General features: G+C 46.0%; 1 protein-coding gene across 1 annotated transcript in view; it reads left to right on the top strand.

Annotated features, from left to right (window-relative positions):
• The window catches only part of CFAP58 (cilia and flagella associated protein 58), a 147571-nt gene that overhangs the window by 69944 nt on the left and 50803 nt on the right, over window positions 1-26824 (top strand). Inside the window, exons 16-18 of the mRNA XM_075073041.1 lie at window positions 30-253; window positions 3035-3146; window positions 7395-7499. Coding sequence (XP_074929142.1) covers window positions 30-253; window positions 3035-3146; window positions 7395-7499 — 441 coding nt within the window. The remainder of the gene's footprint in view (window positions 1-29; window positions 254-3034; window positions 3147-7394; window positions 7500-26824) is intronic.

The following is a 26824-nucleotide window of genomic DNA, read 5'->3' as shown; positions in this document are numbered from 1 at the left end:
TAATATCTTGCCTTGTTCTGCATCCCTAGGTTATCAGTGAGAGAGACATCCTGGGGTCGCAGCTTGTTCGGCGCAATGATGAATTAGCTCTGCTTTATGAAAAGATCAAAATCCAGCAGTCTATCCTAAACAAGGGGGAGACTCAATACCGGCAGAGAATGGAAGACATTCGACTCCTCAAGCTGGAGATCAAGAAACTTCGGCGAGAGAAGGGAATACTTAGCAAGAGCGTGGCTAATGTGGAGGAACTCAGGTAGAAAGGCAGAATGAATAAATTTCACTAGTGGCTGTAGCCATGATATTACATTTGAAATACACGAGGAAGCTTGTTTTCACACATGGTAAAGATTTGTAATGACAAACAAGATACTCCAAAGGAGAGATTGCTTTATCTGACCTCAGACACTAACTAGTTTAAATTCATAAACCAATTGATCAGTAATTAGAAAAAATAGGGAGAAAGAAGAAAAAAAGATACCTGTACCCAAAAGTAGCCATATCCAAAATTCACCTTGGACTTGTGAGTTACTGGTGACATTACAGACTTGACAGACAGCAGGAGAAAAGGTGTTCACAGTCTGATGAGCTACTTAGTGGTGTCCAGGGCCCGCATTAGTGGAACTGCTTTTTATTAAGCAATCCGTAGAGGAAGGAGAACATTTGACATATTTATAACAAACTCCCATATGTTTTCAGCGTTCCATCCTGCTAGATTTATATGTGAGTCTGACCGGTGAGAAAGATTTAGTTAAATTTTCATTGAAGGTTGTGTTTCTTTAAAAGTGCAGTTTTATAGCCCAGACTGATTTATCTTCTCCTGCTTTGACTTAATGTTTTCCTTCTCTTTTTTACCCTTACTATACTTGAGGCATATTCTTTCCTGGTGGGAAAACATTGTCATTTGCTGTACAATCACTGGGGGACTTGTAAAGAAACAGAGCTGAGTTTCCAGCAGGTAACTATGTCTCAAAGCCCGGAGATGGAGGGCATGGTACTGCCTGCATTCACACTAATTTTGGTATAACCCTTTTGGGTGAGATTCTCAGCTGGGGAAATAAGACCTAGGTTCCATTGATTTCTATGGGCTACGCTGATTTACCCCAGCTGAGGTGCTGGCCCATTGACTGCAGTCGAGTTCTGCCAATTTTGGAGAAACAGGCCCAGGATTTTAACAACTGTGGCTCACACTCACTGACTGCAAACAAAGGCAGGGTTTGAGCCTGCTGCTCAAATGCATTGGACTGGAAGACTGTTCCTGTATTGAGATGCAAGGAATGTATTGAAGTATAGGGTGATGCCTGCCATCACAGGTGGATCAATTCTTGCTAACTACAGCAGCAAGCCTACACTTTAATGAACTCCCAAACCATTACTAAAACTGCCAGCTGAAGGAGTCCTTTTATCATTTGTACAACTAATTAGATTTAACCCAGTTTCTCCATAAGCATTCTTGGCTTGCCAATGGGAGATGCCTTTTTCCCTTTCCCTCACTCCATCCAAACCTACACACAAGACCCTGCAGCTTCAGGATTTTCCAAACAGCCAGCCAAATTTAACCGAGGATTATGGCAGCTTCAGAGGTGGACATCTGCTGGAGGAGGGTGAAGTGGGAAGGCAAAGCAGCCATTACCTTCCCTTTGCTGGGTGGCAGGGAGTTGCAGATGCCCAGCACAGCAATGGCTCCGACCAAGGATGTAGTATAGGCAAGGCTGCTGGAGAACATGCTGATTCAGCATGTGCCTATGACAGTCTTGATTGCCAAGGTTCTTAGGGGAATGCCCAGTGAATATTAAATCAGCCCCTGCTTAGCGGTGAATGACTTCTGGAGCATGTGGGTGAGGTCAGAACGGGGAAGTGTAAACTCTTCTTTGAGTGTTTGCACATCTGTTCCACTTAGACGTGTGCAACACATCTCAAAGGACAACAACTGCAATATGGGTAAGTAACTCTCTTTTACACCTCCCCATGCCAGCTACGGTGAATCTGGCCTGATGTGTATTAAACTGTTCTGTGAAGTGAGAATCACACAATAAAGGCTACAATTGCACCATTGTTAGGAGGAGAAATTATATGATTAGTTTTAAATGAAGATATTAAAGTCAAGGAGGCTTTCCTTTTGCATGCGATAGAAGGCGATAGGTGATAATAACATGTCCACTGTACAGGCCCACCAGACTTTTACCCTCTACTTCACTCTTGCTCCAAAGTTGCTGGTCTAGAATGCAGTTTGAAACTAGTGGTGAATGACTTGATGTCTACCCCACAGGCAGGGTGAGGTGGGGTGACAAAGTCCAAACGAATTGTTGTGACAAACTGCCTGGCCTGCTTACAGCTGCCCTGTATAGTTACAGAGTTCTGTATTGTGGGAGTACCAGGGACATGTTTATTTTAGCGTATGTGTGTGTGTAACAGTGTCACTATGTTCTGAGCCCTTCAAGGACATGTAGTGAGAGACTATGACCAAGAACCAAACTTGGATTTCCTGCAGTGTAGGACCACTAGGTTGGACCATAATTATCTGTTTTCTTAACTGGACTGAGATGCTCCCTCTCATAATTCATTCCTCAAAACAGTTTGAAGTGTGGCCTTTAGCAAATACTGTGGACCATGTGTGATCCCTGTGGGATGACATGCTGTAGTCAGAACCAAGTTATTAGGCCCAGTGCAGGGGTAACTGTGTAAAATTCTATGGCCTGTGTTAAGCAGGAAGTCAGACTAGAGGATCTAATGATCCTTTCTAGCCTGAAATCTGTGAAATAGCTAGAAAAATTCCAGGCAGTGAGATCTATTAAATTGAGAAACAGTGGGAAGTGGTGAAAAGCCCTCGCTTGAGTCATTAAGACTAGATGAAGCAATAGAAAATATATCATGGGGGTACAACCGTGCAGTGGGATGGGAAGGATGATTGGCTGACCACATGGGTCTCTTCCATTGCTAATGATCCTGCATGTAAGGGAATGAAGAGTTAATGCTAATGCAGATGTCTGATTTCTTTGTGAAAGTTCATGGTAGTCTTTTTTGTCCTGAACTTAAGGCAGGAGGTTTATCACATGCAGAAGGAGCTACTGAAGGAACGGACTCGATGCAGAGCCCTAGAGGAGGAGCTGGAGAACCCCATGAATGTTCACAGATGGAGAAAATTGGAGGTAACATTTTAGCATAACATTATCACAAGCACCAAAAAGGCCATATTTCCAAATCAACAGCAAAGCTCAAGTCATATTTTGTTTAATGTTATGCAAATTGGCATTTAGAGAGGCAGGCAGAGTGAAATTTCCATAGTCCCAGTGGTGGTTAACTGCTGAATGGCTTCTTCACACAATGCAATCAGTGTTATTTTTGTGTTGCTTCTGTAATGTACAATCGTAAAAGGCTTTGCTAAAAAGGATAGGGAGGTCTTGAGTTGAGATTCAAAGGGAAATGATTCATTAGAAGGGAGAGATTGTTCAAAGAAGAGAAGACAAGGCCCTAGTGAAGGTGTGACCCTCTCTTCACTCAGTATGGAAAGTTGTGTGGGACAGAAACGAGAGGGGCTGAGATTAGAGTAGTGGAACAGGGAGTGGGTCGATCTGAGGTCAGAGAGGTAAGCAGTCGGTGCGGGGAAGAACAGGCAACCAAACAAATAATGTTGAGTTTCCAATGCAAACCACTGTGGTTAACATGATGTAAATGTTTATGTATGCAGCAAGTCCAAATTTTCACATTATCCAACCCTACCAAATGAAGACAAAAAAACCCAACCTGTTAAGCACAAACCAAATATATGAGCTCAGTTGACACCACTGGATATTTCTCAGATTACCTCAGAACCAGCTGAATCTCTTTTGCATATGGCTGGTCTCTGATCTGATGCCAAGGGTTGCTTAGCTGCCCTAGTAAATGAGTGGTAACATGCTATCCCCCAAAGAAGTGCATCTGAACATTTTGGCTATGCTGATTAATATGATAGTTAATTTCTGATCTTTCAGTGCTGAGTTTAAAGCTACGCAGTGTGCTGACCTTTTCTCCTGGAATGGAGATAAAATACAGGATGCTGAAGTGCACCGAGGAGATCTAAGCACAATCTCCAGCAGCTCCAGATAAAAATGGGAAATCATGCCATTCAAAAAATCAGGTGGTAGGAGACTGGATATTTCAGGGGACTGATAATGGGAGATGAAGCCTTTCAATTCTAGGTCACTGGTTTGGATCTGGAACAGTGAAAGGTCAGCAGATGTTAACAACCATATGAAATGATTTTGTTGAGGTCTTGGTCCAATTCCTTATGAACAAACATCCCTCATGACAAAAGATACCAGTACAGTTGTCATGAATTAGCACCCAGTTTGGCAGTGGTCTAAGAAGGGCCAATGACTGAATGGGTCATGGGGCCTGAACTCCCTTTATTATTCCTTAAAAACTGATCTTAAGAATGGCCATACTGCGTCAGACCAATGGTTCATCTAGCCCCGAATCCAGTCTTCTGACAGTGGCCAGTGCCAGGTGCTTCAGAGGGAATGAACAGTACAGGCAATCATTAGGTGATCCATCCCCTGTCATCCACTCTTAGGCCTGATCTACACTATGAATTTATTTTGAATTTAGCAGCGTTAAACCAAATTAATGCTGCACCCGTCCACACAATGAAGGCCTTTATTTTGATAGAAAGGGCTCTTAATACCGATATCTGTACTCCTCCCCGACAAGGGGAGTAGCGCTGAAATCGGTATTGCCATTTTGGATTAGGGTTAATGTGGCTGCAATTTGACGGTATATGCCTCCGGGAGCTATCCACAGTGCACCATTGTGACCGCTCTGGACAGCAATCTGAACTCGGATGCACTGGCCAGGTAGACAGGAAAAACCCCGCAAACTTTTGAATTTCATTTCCTGTTTGCCCAGCGTGGAGCGCCGATCAGCACAGGTGACTATGCAGCCTGAGAATCGAAAAAGAGCTCCAGCATGGACGGTATGGGAGATACTGAATCTGATCTCTGTATGGGGAGATGAATCTGTTCTATCAGAACTCCGTTCCAATAGACAAAATGCCAAAACATTTGAAAAAATCTCCAAGGCTGTGATGGACTGGGACCACAACAGGGACTCGACACAGTGCTGCGTGAAACTTAAGGAGCTGAGACAAGCATACCAGAAAGCCAAAGAATGAAATGGACGCTCACGAAGAGAGGGGTGACTAACGACTGTAGCTATCCCACAGTTCCCGCACTCTCTGAAAACCATTTGAATTCTTGGCTGAGCTCCCAAAGCCTGAAGGGTCAAAAATATTGTCGCGGGTGGTTCAGGGTATATGTCGTCAGCTGCGCCCCTCCCCCCCCGTGAAACCAAAGGGAAAAAAATTGTTTCTTGCCTTTTTTCAATGTCACTGTATGTCTACTGAATGCTGCTGGCAGACGCGGTGCTGCAGCGCTACACAGCAGCATCCCCTTGCCTTCCCTTGCCTTGCCTTGCAGATGGTACCATATGACTGATATCCGTCATCGTCGTCCTGTGAGTGCTCCTGGCTGGCCTTGGTGAGGTTGGCCTGGGACGCCTGGGCAAAAATGGGAATGACTCCAGGTCATTCTCTTCTTTAAGTTTTGTCTCCTGGAGATTCACTCCTTCCTGGAATACCATAGGAGCTGGAGGCTGCCCTCCCCTCCCCCCTTTAATCTCTGCTTGAAGAGGCAATAAAGTCAGTGTTGTTTCTTATTCCTGCATTCTTTATTACTTCATCACACAAATGGGGGGATAACTGCCATGGTAGCCCAGGAGGGGTGGGGAAGGAGGGAAGCAATGGGTGGGGTTTTTGCAGGGGCACCCTTAGAATGGCATGCAGCTCATCATTTCTGTGGGATGTCTGGGGCTCTGACCTAGAGTGACCGTTTGCCTCTCTGGTTCTTTAGTAGGCTTGCCTGATATTCTAGGCAGGACTGACTCTCCCCTTAGACAAAACTTAAGAGAATTCCCATTTTTGTCCATGCGCCCCCGGCCGACCTCACTGAGGCCGGCCAGGAGCACCCATGACAACAGCAGATGGTACAGCATGACTGGTAACCATCATTGTCAACTTGCAAGGCAGCAGACGGTACAGTAGAGCTGGTAACCGTCTTTGCTAACTTGCAAAGGCAAGAGGATGCTGCTGTGTAGCACTGCAGTACCGCGCCTGTTAGCAACATCCACTAGACATACGGTGACAGTGACAAAAGGCTGAATGGGCTGCACGGTTGCCGTGCTATGGCGTCTGCTCGGGCAATCCAGGGAAAAGGGCGCGAAATGATTATCTGCCGTTGCTTTCATGGAAGGAGGATTGTCTGATGACATTTACCCAGAATCACCCGCGACACTGTTTTTGCCCCTTCATGCTTTGGTATCTCTACCCAGAATTCCAGTGGGCAGGGGAAACTGCGGGAACTATGGCATAGCTACCCACAGTGCAATGCTCCAGAAATCTATGCTAGCCTCGGTACATGGATGCACACTGCCGAATTAATGTGCTTAGTGTGGTTGCGTGCACTAGACTTTATACAATCTGTTTCCAAAAATCAGTTTCTGTAAAATCGAAATAATACCGTAGTCCAGACATACCCCTAGCTTCTGGCAAACAGAGCCTAGGGACGCTCAGAGCATGGTGGACAGGGATGCAACTGGGCGGAGATATATGAGTGCAAGGAGAAGGGAAAAATGTGGACAAAGCTTGTTCTTCTTTTTCCTGTGCTGCACACATTCAGCGGCTGGAGAACCCCAGTATAGTGGCTGCAGTCTGCCCCCTTTATAAGCACTAGATTCAGTTTAAAAATGGGATGCCATACATAGGGGAGTTTTAAAGACTCAGAATAGTTACATAGGGGGAAGGTCCTCCCGGATCTCCTCCACCACTCCCAAAGACAATGTTGTAATGTCCCTCCCTCTGATTCAAGAGGACAGAATCCACTCCCTCAGGAGCTCCTCTTTGTCTGGGTTCTTATATGCATCCATCAGCATGGTTTCTGAATGTCTGTGCTGCTCCATGTATATCAGTAATGGCTTCTGCTAAAAATGAAGTACTGATCTCCTCCTCCTTCCTCCCCTCCAGCCCCAGGACAAGCTGCATGTACAGATATCCCAGCCTTGCCTGTTTGGGATTAGGCTGCTGGGATGCCCCATCACAATTTTAAGTTTGAAAGGGACTCTCCAGGTTGGTGGTCATAAACATTGGCCTACCATGGCAGATCTCCCATACTGAGAGGCTTACCTTTACAGGGATTGCTTGTATGTATGCTCTTTTCAACCAGTTCATGCTGCTACTGGAGTAAAAGAGGAACCCAGACACTCATATTCATTCAGTCATATTGGTACACAATAAGAACACAAGAAGCATAGACTACTAGGTATAGGCTGTATAGCTGTACTTTAAAAATAATGTTCTTCTTTAATAGGCCAGTGACCCGAGTACCTATGAATTGATACAGAAGATACACACGCTACAGAAACGGCTCATCAGTAAGACAGAAGAAGTGGTTGAGAAAGAATTGCTTCTTCAGGTACTGTAGCATCATCTCTGTCTTCAGAATCTCAGCATAGCATATTTTTTGTACCCTGCGTATGCAGCCTCCATAGGTATGCTCCCAGTATTGTTATTAGGATGCCTTTCCTCTGAATTGTGGAGTATCAGGGGTAGCTGGGTTAGTCTGTATCCACAAAAACAGCAAGGAGTCTCGTGGCACCTTAAAGACTAACAGATTTATTTGGGCATAAGCTTTCATGGGTAAAAAACCTCACTTCACTTTCTTATGCCCAAATAAATCTGTTACTCTTTAAGCTGCCACTGGACTCCTTGTTTTTCTGAATTGTGGAGTTTGCTTGTTCTCCTGCATTTCCCTTAGCTAGTGGTAGGTGGCAGCACTCACACACACATAGAGAACAAATATCACCTGATTAGTTGATTTTCATACCCCAGTCACTGATATCTGGATGACTCTGTCAAATTAAAAAAAAAAGGTTTGATTTATTTTATTTGGCCACCAAAAACCAAACTAAATAAAAATGAAATCAAACAGGTGTTTTCTTCAGCATCCTGGTAATGACAGGCATGATCAAAAGGACTAAGAAATGCCTGGCCAAAGAAATTATGTTTACTTGAAAGCTGATCTATTGATTTATAGGCAGTCATCATCCCAATAGCAGAACTCCTTACTAAATTACCACAACATCACCGAACCTACACAAAGACTGAAATGGTGCTAGAGGGAACATGGGGTAAGTCCTCTTTCAATATTGGTTCTTCCTGCCAGCATAGATGGAGAATCTCCCTCTGACTCAGTTGATATGGGGCAGGAGATCCTCCAGCCCCCAACTAAAGGGATCAAGAAGAAGAGAGGCTGTTGTATTGCTGCATATGAGGGGGTTACTTTACCAGTGTTCATGCACCTTTGCAAATAGAGCACCCCTATTGGGGATAAAGAGAGGGACCAGACCCTGGCTGAGGTTTAAGACTGTAGGAAACAAGCAGCAACTAAGTTCCTCAGTGTGGAGCCTTTTTCTTCTCTCCCCTTGGCCTTGTTTATTGAGTTTGCTTTGCAGCTGATGTATGCAGCCAGAGTACAGAGCACACCTATCCCAAAAGGTGCTACCATACATGTTTCAGTCTGAATAAAGCCCCTTGTGTTTAAAGATATTTGACATTTTTCCACCTTTAGTTATTGTTCCAAACTGCCCTGGTCTCCCTGGAACTGCTCTGCCATTGCAGGAAGAAATGAAGCTTTTGTTGATTCCTGTCACCAACAGAATCTTTTTGTAATGCTACTGTGGGTGGAAGGTGATAACATGGAAATAAATGGGTCCCTTTATGCTAAAGCTGTAAACGCTATGGGCAGACTCGCCACTTCCAAATAGAGGTTATATTTTTATGGTTTTTTTGTTGCAGGCAGGTCAGGTTTTTCCTGGGCCCTTGGGGGAAAGTGAGAATTCTTGATGTTTTGCTGTTTTGCTATTAATCTCTGGAATGCTCTAACCGGAGACAGTAGTAAATTGGTGGAGCTATGGTGCTGGTTCAAAGAACCACACTGCTTTTTGTGTACTAGCGATATGTTGAACACAGTGAGTTTTGTGAATGTTCTCAGATTTCTGGCTATGCATGCTAGGTGCTTTGGATATGTTTAAATCAACACAACAATCCTCAGGCAGAGATGGAATACTGGCAGAAATATATAAATCTGCAGGTCAAAGGCGGTGACAGCACTCCAGAAGATCCTTACTGACACCTGGGACAATGAAGAAATGCCACAAGACTTCAAAGATGCCACAGTTATTCCTTTAAAAATAAAATAAAGGCTGCAAAATGATCTGTGGTAACTGCCGTGGGATAGCTCTCCTATCTGTTGCTGTAAAAATCTTTGCTTGTGTCCTCCTGAACTGACTGATTTCATCTGTCTCAGAAGCCGAAATACCCGAGACTCAGTGTGGATTCAGACCTGGTCATAGCACCATAGACATGATTTGTAGTATCAGGCAAATACAAGAAAAATGTATCGAACAAAACATGGATCTGTTTAGTGTCTTCACTGATCTGACAAAAGCATTTGATACAATCAATAGAGAAGGATCATGGACAATCCTCAGCAAACTTGATTGCTCACCAAAACTGGTAAAGATCATTCATTTATTTCGTGAGGGGATGCAAGGTCAGGTACTTTTTAAATGGAGAACTCATTGACTCCTTTCCCATTTCAAATGGAGTCAAACAAGGCTGTGTCTTTGCCCCTGTACTGTTCAACCTCTTCGTCACCCAAATTCTCAATCATGCTACAACTAGGCCGAACAGAGGCATAGTCATCAGATACGGACACAATAGCTCAATCTTCATTCTTATGAGGCTTAAAGCAAAAACAAAAGGAACAGAACTACTAATAGAGAAGCACTCTTTGCAGATGATTGTGCCCTCCTAGCATACACAGAAGGAGATCTCCAGTGCATCGTAGATCGCTTCGCTGAAGCATCAAGATTGTTTGGCCTTACAATCAGCCTAGAGAAAACGGTGGTGTTGCATCAATTATTTTCACCACTCCATGTCATATCCCTTAGCATATCCGTTAGTGGAGTCCAACTAAAACAAGTTGACAGTTTTACCTATCTCGGCAGCAATATCTCTAATGATGGATCTCTTGATAAAGAGATCACAAACAGGATACAGAAAGCTTCTCAGTCATTAGGAAAGCTACATAACAGAGTCCGGAAATCCCACAACAGTAGCCCTTTCAACAAAAACAAAACTTTATCATGCTTTTGTGCTCACATCTCTCCTCTGCGGCTGAGAGACCTGGACACCATACAAATGGCATATCAAACTACTAGAGGCCTTCCATATGCGGTCTTTGCATGCCGTTATGGGTATCAAAATTACCAACCTGGAGGTTCTCCAAAAGTCAAATGCCACAAGCATCCAGGCCATGCTGATAAAAAGCCCAACTACGCTGGGTTGGACATGTCATTAGGATGCCTGAATATCTACTCCCTAAAAACATTTTCTATGGCAAATTGGCACAAGGACACCAGAATCAAGGCCACCCGCAGAAAGCACTACAAGGACAGCATCAAGAACAGCAGACACTTTGGTGCAGTAAAACTGGATGATCTTGAGAAGGCTGCGTTAAATAGATCAGCAGGGCAGCACAAAGCACTCAGAACTTTCCAAGCCTTTGAAGAAGACAGAAATAATCGATTGTTAGCTGCCAGGGATAAGCGTCATACCCCTGCTATAGCTACCAAGACGCTCACCAATGACTTTGTCTGCCCAATATGCTGATGAGAATGTGCGTCATGCTTTGCAATTCAGAATCACTCCAGAATCAACAAAAAGAGAGAGCATGAAAACGTCATAGTTGATCTGATGGACTACACACACAAATCAACACATACGAACAAAAATGGAGTTACACTGGTATGGAGGGAGCTTTGTGGACTGGGCATTGAGCACAGTGTAAGAAACTGGTATTTGGAAACATCCCTTTTTTCTGGAACTGGTTGGGCCCTCTACTCTCAGTTACATGCAAAGTTTGGAGAGTGTTCATTTTAGCATATTCTCACAGCAGAACCATAACAGTTGCACAAGGAAAATAAATGCTACCTGTATCATACATACTCCAGCTCTGCCTTTCATCCATGACTCCAGTCCTTTTTGTGTGTGTGAATACTATTTAAAAAATCACACAAAGCACTGAGTGGGGATGATTTTTTAGGATCAGATGGGCATATTGATCAGAATATTCTTGATTAAAAAACAATGAATATAGATCTATGTAGAAAGCTATGCTACGTATGCATCAGATTTGCTCTTGCATGCATTTGGTCATATCCACTTACTTTAGCCTCTAAAATATATTTTCATTACTTTTTACTCCTGTTAGATCTGCAGAAACAATGCAACTATGAGAGAGTGTGCTACATTCCATTCTGGCTTACACATTATCAACAGAAAAAATGAACTACGTTTCAAATGGAGAATCTTTCTTGCTGGTGATATGTGAGCCAGTAAGAAACCAGCTTGACTCTCAGATTCCAGACTATCTGTAACCAAAACCACCCTTTTTAACCTGCCATCTGAGTAGATTTGCTCTGTAAATCAACCACTGAGAGGTAATAAATATGAAGCACCACATTGCCATTTTTAGAGCCATTTTTCACAGAAGAAATTACACTTTAAGTGACAAATAGAAAAATGCCTCTCTGTGTGTTATATTATTAACTCCTTTCCTCTTTTCATCTTCCACATAACCTGCAGCTACCTCACCTTGGGCTGTAATTCATCAGATCTCACATGCCAGGCAGGGAGGAGCTGCATGAGGTCTTGGATGGTAGACTTTTAAAGAAAACACAAGTGTTGATGGAAATAACATTGGTGATTCAGTAGGTGGTATTTCTCCTTGTGACTCAGTGCTCCAGCTAGGGCTACTGTGCTGATGAAGAACACTGTCTTAAAATCAGATACAAAATCAAGGTCAGGACCATTTAAAGATCCCATGCCACTTTCACCATGAATAAGATCTGGTATCTGAGGTTTAGCTGGCTTCCACTTTTGAATCATTACCTTCTATTCACCTACAGTCCTCTTGCAGTTTCAACAAGACATTATTCTTCAGTTGTGTCTTAAACTACCATTTATAGTATTGCTGTGTTCTGTGAAAAATGCTGCTGCATGTCATCCCAGAGATTTCAGTGGTGGGTGAAAGTCTTTGTGAACATATGTACTGTAGTATATAAAATGCTTTGGATCCTTCAGGACAAAAGGTGCTTTCTAGCTATAAGATCTTACTATTGCAGTAGAGATGCTCCAGAGAGTGAATCATAAATAATGATTTAAAAAGTATTTTCCCATTTTGTGTTTATGAGGTGAGTTCTTCACATGTATGGCACTTAATTACATAATGAACAGTGATGTGTCATAAATGCACAAAGTAACCAACTTACCTTGTTGGGATTATGATTAGTGTGGCTTTAGGAAAGAATCCCATTAAAAGTGAATTATGTGCTGCCATATTTGTTTAAAATCTAATTCTGTCTCTTCAAAGTGAACTCGTTCTTTAATCTGAATTTATGTCTGACTGGCTAAAAGTCTGGTTTATTTTTACTACAGGCCTCTGAGTTTATTACAGTGGGAAGGTTCACGTTATGTCTCAGTTGTCAGTTATCTTCTCTAAAGAGTGGTCATCGGCATAATGGGGCATGTGCAGCATAGGGACATTTTCAACCAGGAGCTGAAAGGATGCTTCATTGCCTCCTGCAAACAAAAATAAAATCCTACCATTTAGTCTCATTTAAACTTAGCATATCGTAGTGACAGCACAATTCTGCTACATTTTTTTTAATGTTCAGCAACAACTGAAGACCAGGACTGGGGAATTAGGATCTGCAAGATTGGGAGCACCCTGGACATCCACACCTTGCTGGCTTGGACTGCATCATATTGGCCCAAATCCTCAGCTGGTACAAATCAGCATAGTTCTGTTGAAGTCATTACTTGGGAAAAGATGGCTGGCTTGGTTGGTAACCTGGAACTTGAAAAACTGGGTTTTAATTCCCTGTTCCCCTACTACAGACTTTCTGTGTGACCTTGGGCAAGTCACTTAGTTTTCTGTGCCTCAGTTATAGCATATATCATGGGGATATAGTGAGGATAAATACATTAAAGATTGTGAGGTGCTCAGACACTATAGTAACGGGGGTCATATAAGTACTGGAAATAGATGTTGTGTATTCTCCCTGCTAACTTGACAGTAGTTCTGTTCTGTTTAATTTTGGGTTCTTACACCATGTTCATCCCTGTGGTATCTGAGTAGGGATCTAACAAACTGTTCCTCAGAGGTTTGTTGAAATCACTGCTAATGCTGGTCCACAGAACATAGTGGTTTGGGACTATATGGTACAATGTGTGTTTAAGATGTAACAGGAAACTAATGCTAGGCTACATCTACACTACGAGCTAGGGGTGTAATTCTGCTGCTTACCTATCCTAATGCTAGCTCTCCTCAAGTTAGTGTGAGTGTAAATAGCTGGGTAGCCGCAGAAGCATGCATAGGACCAGCGGAGACACGGCTGAGCTGTGTTGAGTAAAAACCCACCTGAAACTGGTGGCTATATACTCAGCTCCCTAGCGCTGCTGCTGCTGCTACCATGCGACCATGACAACACTGCTGTTTACACTCATGCTAGCTTGATGAGGCCTAATGCTGGAGAATCACACCCCTAGCTCACAGTGGAGACATGGCCAGACTCATGTTTTTACACAGGCAGAAATCCCAATGAAGTCAATGCAAGTTTTGACTGAGTAAGGACTGAGTAAACATGTCTAGGAGCTTCAGCATTTAGTTCCATGTATGATGTGAAATTGTCGGCCAGGCTGTTTATTATAAAATGGTCTTGATCCACTTATTTTAAAAATCCCAGCCATTTTTCTCAGCATGGTTTGTGGGAGTCTAGTCCTCTCAAAAACCACTTCTCCCACCAGCCTGTCATGCAGCCTGCTTCTGCTAGGTCCTTCATTGCTGTGGTGGTGCTTAATATATATTGCATTGTTTTGAACATGACCTGGAAGATTCTTGTCAATCACTCAGAAAAAAGGAGATGCTCATCAGAAGGGCCTGCTAGTGACCACCTGTTCTGTCACGTTAGGGGTGTGTGTGTGTGTTTGTTTTTATTTTGGTTTTCTTAAGGTCTGGTTCAGCTTCACTTTAGGTGACTATCTATACACATTCATAGTGGCTGAAATTTACTTTGTGCTCTCAGAACTGGCATATGTATGCTTCGGTTAGCTTTAAGTGACTTCCTTATTTGTATAAAGGCAGTCCTTGGACTTACGACACAACTGGTTCCTTAAAATTGAGTCGTAAGTCAAAACTTCGTAACTCGGAACCAAGTTCATTCCACTGTGGGACCGAGCATCATAAAGTCAAAGCCAATGTTGTAAGTCGAATCAGGGTATCAATTCAGAAACGTCGTAAATGCCGTTCGTCATAAGTTGAATGTCGTAAAGATGAGGGCTGCTTATATTTGTTAGAAACAACTTCATTTGTGAACGTACATGTTACATGGAAGGCAGATAGGTTTAGCTGGGGATATTTTGACAGAAGATAATCTGTTTAGGTAAAAATACCTGTAATTCACTTCAGGAAATTATTCATTATGTTATCCCTAATAATTTCTTTTAACCTACAGTAAGTAGTCTTCCTAGATTCCAAAGCCAGAAGGAACCACTGTGATCTAGTCTGACCTTCTGCATAATATGGGCCAAAGTGTTCCCCGCAGATTATTCCTAGAGCAGATCTTTTATAAAAACATCCAATCTTGATTTTAAAATTGCCAGTGATAGTCCACCATGACCCTGGGTATATTGTTCCAGTGGCTAATTACCCTCATTGTTAATAATTTACACCTATTTCCAGTCAGAATTTGTCTAACTTCACCTTCCAGCAACTGAATCATGTTATACTTTTTTCTACCTGCATATCACCACCTCAGACTTCTGCTGACTTGCAGATCACCATCTCTCTATCTCCTTGCCTGCAGAGAGTCTTTAGTGTAGCTTGGACCAGTGTTTTGCACTTAGTGAAACTTACAGGCCCAGTTCAGCTACCACTGTGCCAAGCACAAAGAAAGGAAAATAGAAAGGATGTCACAAGAAGGAAAGAACCTGAAAAAATGCTCCTGAAGGATAAGTCAATATCTGAAGTACCTACATGTGTTACTTAATGTAACTCTTCTGCCCTTCTGAGTTGGCAGCAACAAGGACCGGGTTCAGTATCAGGGGTTCCGTTTCAGTAACACAATGCATAACCGGCTCGAGCCCCCACCCAGTGACCTGGGACACTTACATACCACACCCCCCTGGGCGCTTCTAGGAGGCAATACTTCCCCTCTTGCAAGCACGGAGTCTGAGTGTAGCAAAATCTTTTTAATAAAGGAAGGAATCAATGCGGCATCCCATTGGAGAAACACCACAAACAGGGTTATAACACAAACCATAAACAAAAACCCACCTTCAAGTACGTTTGGCAATGTCCTTTTCCCCTTAGGGTCTTAACTCCAATCACCCCAAAGTCCAGCAACCCAAAAGTCTCTGGTCAATGCCACCCCAGAATTCAAAATTTTATCTGTAGAGGTCCCTCCCCCCAGCCTGGGTAGAAAGGGGCACCTTATGTGGTCTGGGGCCAACTGCCCTCCCTCTCTGTGGGTTCTGCTTCCGCCTTCTCCACGAACTGCTCCGCTTTACCAGCCGCTCCACTCTGCTCCTCCAGCCATCCTCACAAACTGCTGCGCTCCACCAGCTGTTCTGCTCCATGAGCTGCTCCAGTTGTCCCTGCAAACTGCTCGGCTCCGCTCGCTGTGTGGGCCGCTCCACCCGTCCCAGAGCTACTCCACTCTGCCAGCCGCTCCGCTCCACCAGCTGTCCCCATGATCCACTCCAGCTGTCCCCACAAACTGCTCCACTCCACTCTGCCAGCTGCTCTGTTCCGCAGTATAGCTTCAGGCTCCCCCACTAGTTAGCACAGTACTCAGTGCTCCCAGCTCAGTAATTTCAGCTCTTTAGTGATTTCAACTGTTAGTGGTCTCAGCTCATAGTAGGGGAGCACCAGTGCTAGTGCACCATTAGCCCAAAGTGAGTTCAGCTCAGTAACCTGTATCTAGATTCTTGAGGGAATAAAAAATCAACTCTGACATTCCACAGTGGAGAGAGGAGGGGGTGGAACTGGTGCTTCTGGCTCCATAAAGAGACTGCACTACCAGACACAGATACCTGTCCCCAGCCTCTCTCAATTCAGTGGGTTTTGGAACCCATGTCCCTTGTCTAGCAAGTACCACCCAACTGAGGTTGAGTCATCTCTGTCACAAAGCAGTCCCACAGCTCGGCAGCCTGGGATGGGGTAGCCGTGCCTATGCAAATACACTCTCTGAAATTCTTTCCACCACATGTCAGGGTAGAGCTCATCCTGACTCTGCTTACATTTATATACTGCATTAGAGACCCCAGTTCAAGTCAGATCCTTTGCAACAGGTGAAATTAATTTGACCGCAATAGCCCAGCAGGCTGCTATGCATCAAAACTTCCATATCGATAATTAGACATTTACTGTTGGTCTTTGGCTGGAAGTGTTCCAGAGCTGGAGTTCATGGGCTGTTATTTTTCATTTTAAGAAAGAATGGTGCTTGCTTTCTAGATCACTGGGACCTCGGCTAAGGCAATTCTGAATGTGTCTTTCAGTACGCTGGCTGCTATGTGTACAACAGGAGGAACAAATTCCTTCACCACTACTAGTTCTCAATTGCAGAGCCAAAAGATAAACAATGTGCCTGATACTTCACTGTATGACTCTAGCTGTGCATCAGTGGGACTTCAACCCCCTTCCACCTGAAAAATTATCCTTACCTTGTACTGCTCCTTTATGATGCCCTCTTAAGGAGATTTTTTCATCCACAAAATAAAAAGGAGGGATTTTTTTACGTAGATTTTTATATGTCAGGTCCTAGTCTACTTCTGTTTCCTGGGGGACTTTGACATCCTCTGATCTGGAGAACTGGACTGTAATATCACATCTGGAGGTTGAAGCCCATTGAGCAGCTCTTGCAGCCCCCAATTAAGGGGATGGCATGTTGAGTCTGGGGGTATGTCTACACTGTAAATTAATTGAAGCACAGGTAGGCATACCCATGCAAGCTTTAATTTAGCTAGTGTGGGTAACAGTATGTTCAGACATAGCAGAATGAGCTTCAGCACAGGTTAGCTGCCCTATTACAAGCTTGCTGGGGCCCCTAGCTATGTATTTGGGTTGCTAGCCCACACTGAAGTCTGTGCCACTGCATTTTCACTGCTATCATTACCCGTGCTAGCTAGATTAAAGGTAGTACAGGTATGTTGAGCCATGCTCCAATCGGGCCTTCATTTGCAATGTAGACATTCCCTTAGGCCTTGTCTACACGTAAAAGGTTTGCCAGTATAGCTATACTGCTATAGTTGTATCAGCAAATCCTCCTAGTGAAGTTTATATTGGCAAATGCATTTTTTTTCCCATCTCTGACACATTCCTTTTGTCTGAATATCTTATACCAGTTCCCTGAGCTAAACAAGCTATGCTGGCAAAAGGACTTTTTTTGCTGGTATAACTGCATCTACACTATAGCTTCTGACAGCGTAGCTATGTTGGCAAAAAAATCATACCCATATCTGACATAGCTATGCTGGTAAAACTTTAAGTGTAGACAAGGCCTTAGGGTTGACCAAATGTTTCTAATATGAAAAACAAGCAGAAAAATACTCCCTCTGCCCCTTTGAAAAAAGCAGAGCACCGAGGCTGTTTTTATGCAACATGAGGAGCCAGGAAAAAGAATGAGCACGTGGGGCCTGATTTTCAACTACACGATTCCAGCTCTAAGCCAGTTGCGCAGATGTCAGTGGCGTTACGCGGACATACAGCTGGAGTAATACAGTGGAGTCAGACACATTGTTTGTCTTTGCCTTTGTAATTGGGAGCTAGAAGCAGCAAAGAAATCGCCCCCACCCCCGCTGTACACATAGCAGCCAGTGTGTTGAAAGACACATTCAGAATTGCCTTAGCCAAGGTTCCGATGTTCTAGATTTGGACTCAGAAGAGAGCACCATTCTTTCTTAATATGAAGAATAACATCCCATGAACTCCAGCTCTGGAACACTTCTAGCCAAAGACCAACCGCAAATGTCTAATTGCTGATACATAAGTTTTGATGCATAGCTGCCTATGAGGTATTGCAGTCAAATTTATTTCGCCAAGTTCCTTGGATCTGACTTGAATAGAGGTCTCCAATGCAGTATATTAATTGAAATATGTAGGTACTTCAGGTACTGACTTATCCTGCAGGAGCACTATTTCAGGTTCTTTCCTTCTTGTGACATCCTTTTTATTTTTCTTTCTTTGTGCTTGCCACTGAACTTGGCCTTTGTTCAGGCACTTTACTGGTGCCTGTAGGTGGAAATGTTTTGCATTCTAGTATCTTGTGTTATGTTTTCAGATCCTTTGCATGGTATGATTATATTTCTGAACAATTACCCTTTCTTTAATGCCTTTTATTTTATCATTGACACGTCCCCATTTTGATTAATCTTTTATTCCCTTTCTGTACACAACTATAAGTGCTGATCATGAAGTCAGTGGGACTCTGTGTGTCCATCCCAAATGGAGCAGATTGCGAGATTAGTGCCCAAGTTTGCTGTAGGCTTAACTCATTTTATAAACAAGGCAGCTGTGATGTCATAAATTGGCATATTTCTTAGGCCCGGAGAGCAAAGTTCACCTGTGAAGAAGGATCGTATAGTCTTTGCACGCACCTCTTAAATTCTCTATAAACATAGAGGCTTAAACTGGGATGTGCTTACTCTCTGCACAGGGGTGAATTTCACAATGCAAATTCGACTCTTATGTATTCAGAACATATCTCAAGGTACATTAGTTTATTTTAGTCTTTGTAATCTAAATCCATCTAGAATTAGAACAGTTATGTGCTCTGGAAACATGCTGCATGATAAACTGCTTTTAAAAACATGTTGACATTTATATTATTTTCTGCCCTCCCTGCTACCATCCCCTCCCCACCACCTTGTCTTCTGCAATCAAACAGATGAGAATAAAGTCTTCACTAGAAAACAACCCTTTTTGGTTTTGTTTAGGGGATGTCTGTTTAAATTGTACTTTTAAAAACAAGGCAGAAATGGCAGTGATGAGTTTAACTGCATCAGGTGAAGATAATCAGCTGTGTTTAACACTAAGAGAATTGTTTTTCAATAAAAACAAATAGTGATAATATGTCTGGCACTGGGAGATGGAAAGCAAAGCAGATTACTTAGCACCCAACCAAAACATTTTTGATGAAGAATTTTTTTCAGTGGAACGGTTTAGTTCTTATTGAGTCTTTGTGCAATTACATTACAGTCTCGACCCCCTTCAGAAAAAAAACAGATTTCCTGTGATAAATGTTTTTGGACAGCAGCAAGATGCGAATTTATTTGAGAAATTAGAAGAAAATGGATCCCAATAACAATTCAGGGAAGTCCTTGCCATTTTTAGCTGCTCTGATGGTGTTTCGACCAGAAATATTTCAGGTATAAAGATGTCATTTATAAGGAGGAGAACATTGCTGTTGGAGCAGAAATTCATTTGGGTTTATAGATAGGAAACCTACGTACATACTTAATCCATTTTTAATGTTTTTAGAGGAATTTATGGATTCATTTGAGTTGAAAGGGACCTCTAGTGGATCTTCAGATTCCATCCTTCTGCATCATGCAGGATTAATTTAATTACACCTAAGCCATCCTTGGCATCCTGTGTTTTAATGCACGTACTCCCAGTACATGAACGTTAGTATGCAGGTGAGAGATTGACAGCAATAGATATTTTGGAATACACTGTAGAGATGTTCCCTATGTAACCTTTCTGCCAGGCAGAGCCAGCAGCAACCAGGGTCGGGTTCAATATCTAGGGGTTCCTTTCCATCAGTACAACACAGAACCAGCTCAAGCCCCCACCTAGTAACCTGGGAAAATTACACACCACTCCTAGGTGCTTTTGAGAGGCAATACTTCCCCACTCACAAGCACAGAGTCGGAGCGTAGAAAGGAAACTTTTAGTAAAGGGAGGAAAGTAACTTGGTGTTAATTTGGGAAAACACTGCAAACAGGGTTCATAAACATAAACCGTGAGCAAAAGACCCACCCCCAAGTCAGCTGGGCAGTGTCCAGCAACCCCAAAGTCCCTTTAACGTGCCCATCCCTTCTCTGCACCCCACTCACAGTTGCTGTCCGTGGTCAGTGCAGACCCAGAGTTCAGAGGTGCATCTGCAGAGTTCGCCTCCCACCCTGGGTGGAGATAAGGAGGCAGCTGAATCGCTCTGCTGCTTGGGCATTCGCCCTCTGCGCCTCTCTGCCAGCTGCCCTGCTGGCCACTTGCTGCACTCGCCACCTCACCAGCCAACTATCAATCACTTTCTGTTGCCACCTGCCTCTCTGCTGTGACCTCTGCACATCAGTCTCTTAGTGATTTTCAGTTCTTTGCAGCTGGGCAGAGACACTGCCCCATCTCATTAATGATCTGGAGGATGGCGTGGACTGCACTCTCAGCAAGTTTCAGGATGACAAAAAACTGGTAGGAGTGGTAGATATGCTGGAGGGTAGGGATAGGATACAGAGGGACCTAGACAAATTAGAGGATTGGGCCAAAAGAAATCTCATGAGGGTTAACAAAGACAAGTGCAGAGTCCTGCACTTAGGATGGAAGAATCCCATGCACTGCTACGGACTAGGGACCGAGTGTGCTAGGCAGCAGTTCTGCAGAAAAGGACCCAGGAGTTACAGTGGACAGGAAGCTGGATATGAGTCAACAGCGTGCCCTTATGCCAAGAAAGCTAACAGCATTTTGGGCTGTATAAGTAGGAGCATTGCCAGCAGACTGAGGGACGTGATCATTCCCTTCTATTCGACATTGGTGAGGCCTCATCTGGAGTACTGTGTCTAGTTTTGGGCCTCACACTACAAGAAGGATATGGAAAAACTGGAAAGAGTCCAGAGGAGGGCAACAAAAGTGATTAGGGGGCTGGAGCACATGATTTATGAGGAGAGGCTGAGGGAACTGGGGTTATTTAGGCTGCAGAAGAGAAGAATGAGGGGGGTTTGATAGCTGCCTTCAACTACCTGAAAGGAGGTACCAAAGAGGATGGATCTACAGTGTTCTCAGTGGTAGCAGATGACAGAACAAGGAGTAATGGTCTCAGGTTTTTCACTAGGAGGGTGGTGAAGCACTGGAATGGGTTACCTAAGGCGATGGTGGAATCTCCTTCCTTAGACATTTTTAGGGTCAGGCTTGACAAAGCCCTGGCTGGAATGATTTAGTTGGGGATTGGTCTACTTTGAGCAGGGGGTTGGACTAGATGACCTCCTGAGGTCCCTTCCAACCCTGATATTCTGTGATCTCAAGTTATTGCAGATCTCAGTGACTGAGCATTTAAAATAACAAAAGAGGCTCCTAATGAAGCCTATTTAGCTCTTTCTTTGAACAGTGGGGAGGAATAGGTTTAACCAGTCAGGAAGAACCATTGGGGAGGGTTCACAACCTCCTGGCTGAGACACTTGGTCCCACCCCTCTTACTTTCACAGGGCTCTGGCATTCGAGCCCCTGGCTTAACCTGTCCCAAATAAAGAAGTCGCCCCCAGTTGAAAGAACCTTGTTAAGTACAGTCCTGCTTTCTTACAATAATTACAAACTGGTAACCATGTTTCACTACCCCTCCATTCAGTACTAAAGTGATTTGTAACCCAACACCAGCCACATTTGATTACTTTGACACCGCTCTATCTGCTGAATATCTAAGCAGAGCAGGAGGAAATTGTATGTAAATAAACACACCCAAAGTCTCTCCCCCTCCCAGCTAGATCTCAGGGAAGCATTCATTCAGATCCCGCTTACATCTGCACTCTTGATGTGCAGCACTAAGCTAGTTCTAGTGTTCTCTCAAATCAAGGACCAAATGTGTTTGCGTAATGGTCAGAGTACTAGCATGGGACTTGGGAAACCTGGGTTTCTTTGCTCCCTCATAGATGTTTTGGGCAAGTCACCCTCTCTGTACCCCTTTTCCCCCATCTTTAAAATGAGGTTAATAGCATGGCCTTGCCTCATGGGGGTATGGTGAGGATGAATATGTTAAAGGTGGAAGGCATTCAGATACTATGGTGATGGAGGCCATTTGCTTGTGTTCTGGTAGCACCCAGGAACTCTAATCAAGGATCAGAGCCTCAATATTGTAAGTGCTGTATAGGCATGTATACGTACAGGCATCCCAGAGAATTCACAGTCTACATGACAGGCAGGATGCAAAAGGACAAAAGGCAGAGAGTGGGTTGAGAGGATGAGATAAATGCACACAATTTAGCAGAAAAGCAGAAGTCACAGAGGCCAAATTCCTCTTGCTGGTGCCTTACACCAAATCTGAACCTGTGAATCCCGAGCATTCACCCAAAGTACTATTAAACAGCAAACACTACATGCAATAGGTCAACTTCTGAAGTTCTGAATCAGGCAAAACTGCAATTAGCTTCAGCTGGAGTTTTGCACGAATAACGTATGAATGGAGACTTCAGGATTTGGTCCAGTAAGTAGCAAATGAACTGACTAAAGAATATTTACTCCTCATCCCTGGATTCAAGCATATATCTGGGTGCACCCCAGGGTGAAGTATATTAATCAAATAGTTATCGTGTTAAGGAAAGGTATTGTACACGAGTTCGCCGGGGCTCGACCCTCTCCGGTGCAGAGGGGAGCCACGCCGGCTCACTCCACACCGATGGGTCCGAGGAAACAGTCCGGCCGGGGCTCGCCCTTGGTAGCCCTTGCGGTAGCTGGCTGCACGGGGGTTACGTCTGGCCCTGGCTCTGGCGGGGCAACACCCACTGGGTCAGGAGCCTCAGGCCCTCGGGGAGGGTTGGTCGTACCAACAGTTATAAGCCCCGGTCCTAGGTCAGGGTGGGGCAACAACCACTGAGTCAGGAGTGCTCAGGCCCTTAGGCAAGGCTGAGCAACAGTAACAGGTTTCGGCCTCCTCAGGCTGAGGGGAGGGGGAGTCTGCCACCCAGGAATGGGGTGGCAGGGGAGATGCAGGCCCTCCCACTCCACTGCGTCCCAGCCAGGGGCCCTAGCAGCAGCTGAGGATCTGCTGCTTAGTCAGTGGGGATCCTGGCCGCAACACACTGACATAGGCTCCGGTAATGCTGCAGACAGACTGGGGTCGGCTGCCCCCGGGCTACTTCCGTGCTCCCCCTCGGGCCCTACCTGGGTCCTGACATCAGCCTCAGCTGGGTCCAGGAGCATGGGTTTGTTGTGGCCGGGGCTGGGTGGCAGGTCTGGCAACTCCTCCGGGTAACTGGCCCAGGGTAGCTCCGGCGGCTCCTCTGGGATGGCCCAGATGCCCACAGCGGATGTCATGTTGCTACTTCATCCACAGCCCGCCGGTGACACGGAGTGCCAGCAGCCGGTTTTGGGGTTCCTTCATGCGAGAGTCACGGTCGATTGGTAGTGGTCCCGCGCGTAGTTCGAAGTGGGGCCACTGGTGCACTCGGGGGTCGATGATTGTGCCAATCGACTGCCGTGAGCTGTTCATAGGCCCAGCTGAAGGGTAGGGTCAACTCTCTGATCATGGCAAAAATCAATATGGAGAAGGGGCTTGACGGCGGCTCCAGAGGGGACTGTCAGTTTCTTTCGTCTCGGTTCAGTTTTGCGGGGTTCCACACCCCCTCTTCTGGTCGGGCTCACTGGCAACTCTCCCTCCACGCGCCGAGGGTTTGACGGAGACCTCCCTCAAAGGCAGGCCAGTCCCAGCTCAGGATACACGGGATCGCCGTCGAGGGCTAAGCCGATAATGATTTGGTCGGGTACGCAAACTACTGTCAACGGGACCAAGCACTAGGTAGGCTGGGACTTCCCATGGATGCATTTGCAGGGAATTGTCGCCTAGGCGGCGTCTGTCGCTAGGGTCCAGGTCCGGCAGATGAGCGTCTTGACCAAGCCCAGAGCCAATCAACGCCTGGGTGGCATGGTCCAACAACTACTGGAACGTTGAGACTTGGGACCTGTGGTAGCGCAGCCTGGTGTCCCCTGCACAGACCTGCACGAAGCGGCAGTCCATCTACATGCAAGTCCTGCTGCGAGTGTCCGGACTTTCCCACAGTGGAAACGGAGGTCTGAATCAGGGTGACGCCCTGGGAGGGGGTCCCCTCGACTCCTACGGCTGACGCGATGGACCTTGGTTGGGCCGGGGGCAGGATCTGGATGTCTGAACGCGACGACCCAGATCCGCAGGCGTTCCGCTGCGGCGCAACGGCTCTTTGGCCCGGTCGCGGGCATCTCCTTTGGTCCAAGTCCAGCCGTTCGGGTCCGGGGTTTTGAGGTCGGAAGGGGGCCCCACGGGGCGTTCGCGCCGGAGAAAGACTCTTCATCAGCGCGAACGGCCGCGGCCAATGTTACCATGTGGCCGCTGGCAGAGCACTCAGGCCTGCCATCAGGCGATAGGGTGTGCACAAACTGTTCAGGATGACTTGTTTCGTGACCTCCTCTGCTTCTTTCAATTCCGCGCTGTAGCCAGTCGGACACAGCCTCCTCGGGCTTGGGCTGCTAAGGCCAGGTCGGGTGCGAGGATACGTCTGGCTCCGTAACCTGTTGCCGAAAGTCTCAGGGCTCACATCTAACGCATCCAGATCGCAGTCTTGACTCGGTCTATATCCCTTGCCGTCTCTGCGTCGCGCGCCCCCAGTATCCATTCTGGGCTGTCCGGTTAGATACGGGCCAAAAGGGTGGCCCTTGGTCCTGTGGGCCACCAGCAACCACGTGCCACCCGTTGAGTGTTACCAGGAACGCCTCAGGGTCACTCCGTTGGGGCCATCTGAGGTTTAGTCCAACATGGGCAGAGGGCGTGGTGCCCCAACCCATCCGCTGGCAGATGTTACATTAACGGGTGTGTAACCTGTCCGCCAGCCTGTTGCAAGCTGAACTCGCGAGCTGCTGAAATGAGCTGCTGCTGTGGAGATTAAAGCAGCATGCTGCTTGCGCTTTTGCTCTGGGAAGTGGTGCACGCGCTGTTCTGCGTGTGGAGTTGGGCGCGTGCCTGCTGCTGCGTAGCTGGCGCGCTGCTGCTCGCCCTGCTCCCATCAACAGTTAAACAAATGCCCATCTCCATGGTTCGTCAAGTGGGGGTAGATCTCCCCTCCGACCTCCTTCTCACAGGGTCAAGGATCAATCCCACTATTGGTACACGTGTACAACAGTTGCTGGGGCCCCCCCCCAAGTCTGGCTCCCTCTCGTCGGGGCCAGGCTCTTCCACCCCTCCGAGGCGGGATATGAAGTCCGCGTTTGCATGTTCCTTACCGGCCTGATGCTGGATGGTGAATGCATAGGGCTGTAAGGCCAGATACCATTGCAAGAGTCGGTCGTTATTATTTTTCATTTGCATCAACCATCACAGGGGGGCATGGTCCAGAGCCCCAAGGAGGTAGTAGCGTAGGGCGTCACAGGCCCACTTTATAGCCAGTGCCTCTTTCTCAACCACGGCGTAGTTCTTCTCCCAGGGAAATAATTTTCGACTGAGGTATAGAACTGGGTGATCCTCTCCATCAACTTCTTGGGACAGGACGGCCCCCAGCCCCACCTCTGAGGCATCAGTCTGGAGGATGAACCTCTGGTGGAAATCTGGGCTGTATAGGACCAGCTTTAGGCATAGGCACGTCTGGAGTGTCCGGAAGGCATCCTCACATTCTGGGGACCACCGTATCTGTCGGGGGCTGTTCTTTGTCAACAGTCCTGTTAAGGGCGCTGCGATGGAGGCAAACTGGGGGATGAACAGCTGATAGTACCCTACAAGCCCCAGGAACTGTCAGACGTGGCGTTTTGTGGTAGGCATCGGGCAGGCTGCCAGGGCTTGTACTTTCCCGACGAGGGGCTTCACCCATCCTCCCTTGATAGTATACCCTAGATACGTGGTCTCCTGCCATCCAATCTGGCATTTGTTTGGGTTGGCTGTTAGTCCCGCCTGTCGCAGGGACTGCAGAACTGCTGCTACCCCTTCCAGGTGGTCTTCCTAATTGCGGCTATAGACTACAACATTGTCCAGATAAGCAGCTGCATAGTCTCATTGGGGCCGCAGTAGGCGATCCATTAGCCTCTGGAACGTTGCCGGGGCCCCATGTAGGCTGAAAGGCATTCACGTAAACTGATAGAGTCCCGTCGGAGTGGCAAACGCCGTCTTTTCCTTAGAGGTCTCATTGAGTGGGATCTGCCAATACCCTTTACTGAGGTCGAGGGTGGTGATGAACTGGGCCTCCCTGAGGCGGCCCAGCAGCTTGTCCACATGGGGCATAGGGTAGACGTTGAACTGTGAGATGGCATTCACCCACCGGAAGTCTATTCAAAACCAGCGGGTGCCATCAGGCTTGAGTACCAAGACCACCGGGCTACGCCACTCACTCTGAGACGGCTCGATGACTCCTAAGGCCAGCATGGCCTGTACCTCTTCCTCCACCTCTTGGCGCATCCGGTACAGCAGTGGCCTGGTCGTCTCCCGGATTACCTTCCCCAGCTCAGTCTGGATAGAGTGATAGACCCAGCTCGTGTATCCAGGTAGGGCCATGAAGGTACCCTGGAAAGCCTGCAGGAGACATTTGGCCTGCTTGCGCTGCTCCTCCGTCAGGGTGTCACCGAGCAGGGGAGCAGCGAGATCCTCTGCCTGAGGCGCGCGGGGACCCAGCTCCGGCTCTGGCGGATAAGGGTTAATAAGCAGGCCCTCCCGCTCTCGCCACGGCTTCGACAGATTT

This window comes from Chelonoidis abingdonii, chromosome 16 (genome assembly GCF_003597395.2).
Source record: "Chelonoidis abingdonii isolate Lonesome George chromosome 16, CheloAbing_2.0, whole genome shotgun sequence".
Classification (NCBI taxonomy): Eukaryota; Metazoa; Chordata; order Testudines; family Testudinidae; genus Chelonoidis; species Chelonoidis abingdonii.
This window is presented reverse-complemented; position numbering and strand designations above follow the sequence as displayed.